Genomic DNA, 9559 nt, shown 5'->3' on the forward strand with positions numbered 1-9559 from the left:
TCTTCTAGTGAAGGCTCAGCAACCGTTGCATTCGTTTCCGAGCACAAAACGGTGACTCCAGAAGAAAGCAAGAACGCGGCGTTATTGCCTTCATTTTAGCAATGTACACACACATGCAGGCTTGCGCTGATGATGCCTCAAAACCGAAAGTTTCATACCGTGATTCGTGACTGCGCCACGCTCGCTTCTACCCAACCTCGTTGTCACGCCACTTCTGTAAGGATTCACTAAAATTGCCAGTAAACACACAAAAACGACATTAATACAATTATCTTGCAGAATATCACCTTATTTAGTAAACATGTTGAATTTAAGTTAAGAAAAATAGAAACAGAAAACCTTTTTTTCGCCAGAAAAAAAACACAAGAAAAAACGAAATATCAACGAGTCTGGTAACATTGTATTTTTGCCGAACCTTTGCCGAATCTTTAGAAAAGTTCGGCAAAAGTTCTTTGCCGATTCCCAAGATTCGGCACCGAACTTTTTATTCGGCAGAAGTTCGGCCCATCACTAGTATTTATGCACATCGAGGTTTTTATTTGAACACGACCTTTGAGAGCCCAACTACCCATAACACAATTTGCGGCTCGAAATTCATATTTTTTCCGCAAGCGGGTTTGACTCGAAGCGTTTGGTGCATTTTTTTGCGTGTTTGCTTATCTGCGTGTAGAACTTGTATATCTAGTGTTTTAGAGCGCAGCTCTTAGGGGCCCGTTCCCGGCTTGAGCGGCGTCGGCGTCGGCGTAACCAAGGTCACCCCAAGGTCACGCGGCTCCCCAAGGTCACCCCAAGGTCACGCGACCCCCTAGGTCACGTGACCCCCGAGGTCACCCCAAGGTCACGTGACCCCCAGAGGTCACGTGACCCCTCCCCAGGGTCACGTGACCCCCGAAGTCACGTGACACCCCCCGAGGTCACGTGACCCGCCGCCGAGGTCACGTGACCTCCCCGACAATGTCATTGTCACTGATGACGTCACCGGCATCCGCATCGCCATCGTCACTGATGACGTCAGCAGTGACGTCACTGATGACCTCACGGGCATCCGCATCGTCACCGTCATCATCACTGATGACGTCATCAGTGACGTCACTGATGACGTCAACGGCATTCGCATCGTCATCGTCATCATCACGGATGACGTCATCAGTGACGTCACTGATGACGTCACCGACATCCGCATCGTCATCGTCATCATCGCTGATGACGTCATCGGAGTCCGTATCGTCATCGTCACTGATGACGTCATCAGTGACGTCACTGATGACATCATCGGCATCGTCACGTGGCCCCCCCAGGTCACGTGACCCCCAAGGTCACGTGCAGGGTGTAAGATAGACAGGTGGGGAAACGGCCCATAGAAGCCTACCGCAGCGCCGTGACCGGATTGTGTACTCGTCTGCTTGCGGGTACCCCCGACTTGCGACAGATTGCGCTGCGGCGAGAGGAAAAAAATCGGAATCGGATTTGCGTGGAACTCTATGCGAGACTGCGCAAAATAAACCGAGAGTACGACAGTCTTTCACTAAAAATCCACAAAAAACCATATCCGTCAGTTTAGCCGGTCGCCACCCGGAGTGAGAGTTCGCGGTGCTCCACATAGATGGCGCCACAGAAAAAGAGAAAACCGAGGGGGACACAATGCGGTCATTCATTTGGCTCTCGTTTCCCCACCTGTCTATCTTACACCCTGGTCACGTGACCCACCCCAGGTCACTTCACCCCTCCCCCCCAGTAACCTTCCCTCCTCCTCTTCAAGAGCTGCGCTCTAATTCGGTGTTACAGGGAGTTGTAAACAGCCTTCACTTTTAGAGCGCAGCTCTTAGGGGCCCGTTTCCGGCTTGAGCGGCGTCGGCGTCGGCGTAACCGCGCGGTGCATTGTGGGTAAATTTCCCCGCTAAATCTAGCGGAAAAATTTCTCCGCTAAATCTAGCGGAAAAACTTTCCCACTAAATCTAGCGAAAAATATTCCCCGCTAAATCTAGCGGAAAAATTTCCCCGCTAAATCTAGTGGAAAAATTTCCCCGCTAGATTTAGCGGAAAAAATTCCCAGCTAAATCTAGCGGAAAAACTTTCCCACTAAATCTAGCGAAAAATATTCCCCGCTAAATCTAGCGGAAAAATTTCCCCGCTAAATCTAGCGGAAAAATTTCCCCGCTAGATTTAGCGCAAAAAATTCCCAGCTAAATCTAGCGGAAAAATTTCCTCGCTAAATCTAGCGGAAAATTTTCCCCGCTAGATTTAGCGGAAAAAATTCCCAGCTAAATCTAGCGGAAAAATTTCCCCGCTAAATCTAGCGGAAAATTTTCCCCGCTAGATTTAGCGGAAAAAATTCCCAGCTAAATCTAGCGGATAAAATTCCCCGCTAGGTTTAGCGGAAAAAATTCTCAGCTAAATCTAGCGGAAAAATTTGCCCGCTAAATCTAGCGGAAAATTTTCCCCGCTGGATTTAGCTGGAAAAAATTTCCAGCTAAATCTAGCGGAAAAATTTTCCCGCTATATCTAGCGGAAAACATTTCCCGCTAAATGTAGCGGAAACATTTTCCCGTTAAATCTAGCGGTAAAATTTCCCCGCTAAATCTAGCTTAAAAATTTCCCCGCTAGATATAGCGGAAAAAATTCCCCGCCGAATCTAGAGGAAAAATTTCCCCGCTAAATCTGGCGGAAAAATTTTCCCGCTAAATTTAGCGGAAAAATTTCCCCGCTAAATCTAGCGGAAAAAATTCCGCGCTAAATCTAGCGGAAAAAATTCCCCGCTAAATCTAGCGGTAAAATTTCCCTGCTAAATCTAGCTTAAAAATTTCCCCGCTAGATATAGCGCAAAAAATTCCCCGCCGAATCTAGAGGAAAAATTTCCCCGCTAAATCTAGCGGGAAAATTTCCCCGCTAGATTTAGCGGAAAAAATTTTTTTCTGGGGGGTCACGTGACCCCTTAAGGTCACGTGACCCCCCCCCCCCCCCCCCCCCCGAGGTCACGCAACACCCCCCACCCCGAGAACACGTGACCCTCAGTACCCTTCCCTCCTCCTCCTCAAGAGCTGCGCCCCAATTCGGTGTTACAGAAAGTTGTAAACGGCTTTCATTTTTTTTTCAGCGTTTTTCTATTGAAAGTTTTAGTTTTCTTGTTCAAGAAGAATTCAGCGGGTCTAATTTGCCCCTTTGTGTATTAGCGCGGTCGCGCTTCTGACGTGTCTCGAGTCTTGGTTGCCGGGGAAATACTTGTCCCAGTATTTCCCATCGAATAACCAGGTGGCTCTCGAAGTGCGGGCGTTTAGTGGCATTAGGATCAAGGCCTTGTTTTTCAAGGTGTCTGACGCCCTGCCCGGTTTGATGTCATTTTGCAGGTTGGCACAAACAACTCCAGTGTTTGTGCCAGCGCGTACAATGACAAGTACTGGCGGCTGGCCGCTCAGATGTTGGAACGCGATCCGACGATGCAAATCGCCTTTTCTTCCGTCCTTCCGAGGGAAGAGGTCCTCTTCGTTAGTTGTTCAGCGTATTCAGAGTGCCGAGATCCAGAGGCCAGATTCACGAAGAGCTTCTTAGTTTACGACAACTTAGCTAAGTAGTTCGTAAATTAAGAACATTGTAAGAAGAGGAGAAATCGATATTGACGAATGCGTTTTTAAGTGAGAAGAGGTAAGTGACGTTCTTGTACGCAAAAACTAGAACTTACCGGTGCTGTTTCTATGGCGACGGCGTCTTCGGCAGCATGAGCAACCAATCGGAGAGCTCGGCATGGATCCGAGCAGTTCGGAGCACGTAGATTTTTTATAACAAACCACGACCAACAAACATAGGCGGCCTTTCTGCCACCGCTTGTCTGGGGTTCGTGTCCGTGCAGTGATATGTCGACGCTAACACAAGTTAAACGCACCTGAATGCCGAGGCCGGGATGCGTAACCACCTCCATTGACTGCTACAAACTCGATCGCTACGAAGTCAACACAACTGTCATCGTTGGTAAAAGACGGCTTCTGCCAGTCGTTTTCAAATCGACGTAGATGGTCACAAATCGCCGCGGCGTTTTTCGCGGCCTCGGAGAAGTAGGAGCGATCCGACGTTAAGTAGTAGTAGTAATAAATCTTTATTTGCCCGGATGGAGTGTTAGGCGATCGGTGTCAGCTGCCCCGCGAGGGGTCGTCTTCCCCGGTCGTCTTCCTCAGACGGCGGCTTCGATCCCCTGGATCTTGGCGGCGTCCTCGGCCCAACGGACAACGGCTTCTTGGACCTCCTGTGAGGAGGCCTTGAGGAGAGCGTCCCAGTCGTCTTGACTGGTGACTGCGGAGATCTTGGGATACTTCGATCGATCGACTCGTGCGCACTCCCACAGCATGTGCCGCAGGTTCGCCTTCGCTCCACAGAGCTTGCACTTGGGGGAGTAGCGGTCCGGGTACCACTTGTGGAGCGTGGAAGGGTTCGGGTAGGAGTTCGTCTGCAAGCGTCGCCAGGCCACCGTCGATGCCTTGTCCAGCGCGGCGTGCGCCGGCGGGTAGCGAGCGCGATCGCCCGCGTAGTAGTTGAGGACGTCCCGGAATGTGACCAGCCCGTCTCTCCCCGCCAACGACGTGGTGGAGGGGTCCAGCGTTAGGCCAGCCCGGCCAATCAATCCTCGGGCTACGCTGTGAGCCTCCTCATTACCGGGAAGAGACGAGTGAGCTGGGGTCCAGATCAGCTTGATGGGAGACGTCCCGGGGGCGAACCCGCGCAGAATTCTGGCTGCTTGTGGCGATATACGACCCTTGGCAAACTGTCGGATGGCCCGTTGTGAATCGCTCACAACAAAGCACGCCTTGTACGTTTGGAGAGCGAGGGCGATGGCCACCTCTTCTGCCGTTCCCGGATCCGTAGTGTCAATGCTGCAGCTCGCGACGAGGGACCCCCCGGCATCGGTTACAGCAGAGACCATCTTGCCGGTGCCGTAGTCGGCTGCATCTACGTAGTAGACGTCACGTTCCTTGCTGAGGAGGGAGTGTAGAGCCCGAACACGCGCACTCCTGCGTCCCTCGTGGTGCATCGGGTGCATGTGCTTCGGGATGGGCTGAATGAGGAGTGCGGTCCGGACCTGCGTGGGAACGACGCACTTGGGCCCAGTCTGACTGTCGTAGCGAATGCCTAGGCTGCGGAGGATGTGGCGGCCTGTCGTACTTTTCGTGAGACGTTCCATTTGAGATAGGCGTTGAGCTTCCACGATCTCGTCCACCGTGTTGTGGATGCCGAGGGCCGCGAAACGGTCGTTCGAAGTGGAGTCGGGTAGACCCAGCGCCCTCTTGTACGACTTGCGAATAAGACAGTCGAGCTTGGTCTTCTCTGCTACCGCGAGACGAAGGAACGGGAGCACGTATGCCATCTTGCTGACGACGAAGGCACGTACCAGTCGGACCAGGTTACGTTCTCTCATGCCAAATCTACGGCCGGAGATCCGCGAGATGAGTCGTGTGATCTGGTAGGTCGTAGCCTTGAGCAAGTTAATCGTCTCGTAATTGTTGCCGTCCGCTTGGATGCGAAGCCCGAGAACCCGGATGCTCTTAACCGCCGGGATTCGGACTCCCTGCGAGTAGAGCTCGATGTCTGAAGGGAGCTGTCTAGCTCGAACCGGTTTGAGGAGGAGGAGCTCTGACTTCTGGGGCGAGCAAGCGAGGCCTCGAGGCGTCACGTAGTCTGCGACCGCGTCGATCGCCGCTTGAAGAGTGTCCTGGATTTGGCCATCGCTGCCGCCATCCACCCACAGCGTAATGTCGTCCGCGTAGATGCTGTGCTGAAGGCCGCCGATGGCTTCCAGGCGCTCCGGGAGGCCCAGCATGGCCGTATTAAATAGGAAAGGAGACAGGACAGAGCCCTGGGCGGTGCCCCTGTCGCCCATAGGAATCTCTTCAGAGGTGGCACCGCCAATCGAGATGCGGGCTGTGCGGTTCGTGAGAAAGTCTTGGATGTAGGCATACGTCCGGGCTCCAACCCCCAGCTGCTCCAGGCCAGCCAGGACCGCATTGTGCTTGATGTTGTCGAAGGCTTTGGTAAGGTCCAGGCCGAGCACGGCCCGCGTGTCCAGCCTGGAGCAGCCCTCTCCGTCTATGATCTGGTGTTTGAGACGCAACATGACATCCTGCGTCGAGAGGTGTGGTCTAAAGCCCACCATCGTGTGCGGGTAGAGAGCTCGATCTTCCATGAACCTGTTGAGTCGGTTCAGTACGACATGCTCCATGAGTTTCCCGACACACGAGGTGAGCGAAATGGGACGCAGCGCGTCGATGGAAGACTTCTTTCCGGGCTTGGGAATCATCACCACCCTCGTCGTCTTCCAGGCCGGAGGAATCTTCCCGTCGTGCCAGCACCTGTTGAAGTAAGCCGTGAGCTTGTCGACCATGTCGTGTTGAAGGTGTCGGAGCATCTTGTTTGTGACTCCGTCGGGACCGGGAGCGGACTTCGTTTTGAGGTCGCGGATGGCAGCGGTCACTTCGAAGGTTGTGAAATCGGCGTCCAGTACCTCGTTAGGGCTTCCCGCGTAGATAGTGGGCGAGCGGGGCGGCGTGCCACCCAAATATCTTTGGCGGACCAAGTCGATGAGGTCCTGTTCGGATTTTCCGCTTCTTCGGACGATCTCGCACATACGGTTGTGTTGCGCGGCCTTGTTGCCTTTCGGGTCGAGGAGGTGTCGAATGATGTTCCACGTTTTTGGCACGTTGGGCTGCCCGTCGAAGCTGTCACATAGATCTTGCCATTGCTGTTGACAGACGAGCTCGGCGTGCTCTTCGATGGTGCGGCTAAGCTGAGCGATGCGTCGGCGAAGCGATCTGTTCTTCTTCTGTGTGAGAAGTCGTGTCTCGAGCTGTGTCTTGGCTTCCCAGAGGTGGAGAAGGCGGCTGTCCGCCGCGTCAAGACCTCCGTCTTCGGGAATCACCTTGGTGGCGTGGTCAGCTGTGGTGCGGATCCAGTCTGAGCAGAGGTCGATGTCCCGGATGTCGTCGACGTGCTCTTCCTCGAGAAGCGAGCGGAACTTGTCCCACTCAACGACCGTGCAAGGTTTGCCCCTGCGTTGAGCCGGGCCAGCCGTCGCATCGATGCGGACAACAAAGTGGTCGCTTCCAAGGTCTTTTCCCGTGTTGGTCCATATTACCTCCTTGACGTGCTTCGTAAAGGCGAGGTCCGGCGTGGTGTCGTTTTGTCGGATGTTCCCGCGCCGGGTGGGTTGGTCCGGGTTGGTGAGCAGCGAGAGGCCGGACTCGTGGGTATCTGTCCAGAGATTCCTATCCTTAACGCTTTCCGTCCCGTACCCCCAGGCCGGGTGTGGTGCGTTAAAATCTCCCACGACGAGGAGAGGCTGTTTTCGGGCGATGTCCAGCGCCGCGCGGAATAGCTTAGCAAACTTGTGCTTTGAACGAGGACCGCTATAGATGTTTAGCACGAAAAGACTGCGGGTATTCGCTTTCTTGGGGGCGATGATCTTGATCAGGAGATGGTCGATGGTCGAGATGCCCGTGTCATGGAGGATTACCGGAACGTTTCTCTTGACCAGTGTCGTTACTTGCGTCTTCTCCGAGTTGTCGCACCCGAACGTCACGTAGCCCGAGAGCTTGGCTAGGCGCCTTGGCTCTTGCAGCGCAATCACGTCCGGTCGGTCTTCGACGGGGAGTGCATTTATGTGTTGTTGGAAGTGTCCGCGTCTCTTGCCGTAACCACGACAGTTCCACTGCCAGACGATGTAGGTTTTGGATTTACGCATGGTGTTCCTGCGGGTGAGGTGGTGTCGCCCGGAGGCGGTCGAGTTGTGAGGCGAGACTGGCGAGCCATGTTGGGTTCTGCAGCACTTCGGCAAAGGCTTGGTGGATTTCCTGTTGAACGGACGGGGCCGAAGAGCCTCCCTCTCTCGCAGGTGCAGGAGATTTGGATCGTGTCGCCATCTTGCGCTTGACAGGTGGGGATGTTGCTGCTGGATCTGGTGTTGGGAGTGTCGCCCCAGCTTGCAATTGCCGTCGAAGGTTGGCGCACTCCTGCTCCGTCCGTTCGGGTCGGTCGAGCAGCCGTCGGTTCTCATCGCGAAGCTCGGTAACCATCCTGCGAAGATCGTTCAACTCCGAGTTTCTAGAGTTGTTGGCCGTCTTGTCCTTGCTCTCGCGCGTCCGTTCGCTGGCGGGCGGCGCACCCCATTGAACGGTTTGATCCCCTCCAACCCTTTGTCGGGACCGGGAGCGGCTTCTGCTAGGTTTCCGCGGGTTTGGCCGCTTCGCTGGCGTGCGGCTCCGCGACCGTGAGGCGGGAGGAAGAGGAGGGAAGTCGATTGAATTCGGCTGGAATGGCATGCGCTGTTCCGCAGCCTGTTGGAGACGGTCCCACTTGCGCTTGACTAGGATGTGCGGGGTCTTGTAAAGAAGCTTGCATTTCTTATCCCCCGTCGGATGACTCTTGCCGCATATCCCACAGGATGGTAGGCAATCGTGAGTGGGTGCCGGGTTGAGCGCGTAGCACGCGTTGCAGCGGCGATCTGTAGGGTTGGGGTAGACATCCCCCCTGTGTCCCACGCTGCCGCAGGTTGCGCAAATCTCTACCTTTTTTTTATAGATGTAACATCGGAAGTCTACGTTCCCGTACCGGACCCAAAAGGGTACACGGTCACCCTCGAAGAGAATGAGGACGGAGTTGGAGCGTCCCATGCGGCGTGCATGCAGTACGGAGGGGTTTCTGCTGTGAACCAGATTCTCGAGAATGTCTTGCTCGGAGTCTTCCTGCGGTACGCCTTGAATGACGCCTCGTTGGGTGTTGTCGGGAGGAACGACGTAGGCGGCGACTTCCCATTCCTTCTCTCGGTACGTGTACTTCGTGAGCTGACTGTAGCGCGTGGCGTTTTCGGGGCTCGGGGTGCTAATAAGAAGCGTGTTTTGCTGCTCGTTTAGCCGAAAGGTGTCCCTAGCTGCCATGCCGCCAGTCACGTTCGCCGCTAGTTGTATGCTACGCTGTAACGTCACGCAGTCCCCCGGTTTTAGTTGAATGCCCCCGCGCAATCGAAAGACCACCCGGACGTCATCTTCCGGTAGCTTGGGAAGCCTCGGGGTTTTCTTTCCTCTAGCTGCTCTTTTGGCCGCTAGGCCAGTCGTCTCGAGTTGATTTCGGCGGGGCTGCACCGCTGCGCTTTGCACCCTGCGCCTCGCATATGCTTTCTTGATTGCGTCTTGCCAGCCGCTGTTAGGCGCGTGGAAATCTTCGGGCGAAATCTCGTCTCCGTCCATGACGACGCAAGAGTGAGTAGAGCTTACCGGTGTGTGTGGTAATCCCTGCGTGGCAGTCTGGTCCCACTTGGACTCCGGAGGACTTGAGGGGTTTCCCCTCGGTGTGGCCATATAGTACGGTTAGGCTTAGCGAGGCGGCGCCTCGCTTCGGCCAGGGAAATCGAAGTTTCTCGGCGAAAAACGGGTCGAACACCGAAAAAATGCTATCCAAATGTTCCGCACCACTTCCGCCGTGCGGTAGTGTAGAAATAGTGGCACAATCAAGCAGATGACCGCAGGAAAAACTGATTAGTGATCGGAGCCCATGTAACACGCGTCTTGCCCCTGCGGGCGCTCGC

The 9559-nt window shown here is 54.5% G+C and overlaps 1 protein-coding gene across 1 annotated transcript; it reads right to left on the reverse strand.

The window, feature by feature from the left end:
- Positions 1 to 4153: 4153 nt before the first annotated feature.
- On the reverse strand, positions 4154 to 9221 carry LOC115320704. Its single transcript, XM_040212829.1, has 2 exons — positions 8336 to 9221; positions 4154 to 8052 (listed from the first exon to the last, which is right to left on the reverse strand). Exons 1-2 carry the CDS (start codon positions 9219 to 9221, stop codon positions 4163 to 4165), a joined length of 4776 nt encoding a protein of 1591 aa, XP_040068763.1. The 3' UTR covers positions 4154 to 4162.
- Positions 9222 to 9559: the final 338 nt, after the last annotated feature.

The sequence above is a fragment of the Ixodes scapularis genome, unplaced genomic scaffold (genome assembly GCF_016920785.2).
Source record: "Ixodes scapularis isolate PalLabHiFi unplaced genomic scaffold, ASM1692078v2 PGA_scaffold6__148_contigs__length_123643588, whole genome shotgun sequence".
NCBI lineage: Eukaryota > Metazoa > Arthropoda > Arachnida > Ixodida > Ixodidae > Ixodes > Ixodes scapularis.

What these genes read in the sequence shown, in the direction of transcription:
- LOC115320704 (XM_040212829.1), bottom strand. Translation starts at nt 9,221, where the DNA reads ATGGACGGAGACGAGATTTCGCCCGAAGATTTCCACGCGCCTAACAGC. An exon ending in CCCGCACATCCTAGTCAAGC is followed by an intron (nt 8,053 to 8,335) that starts GCAAGTGGGACC and finishes CGATCTTCGCAG; the next exon opens with GATGGTTACCGAGCTTCGCG.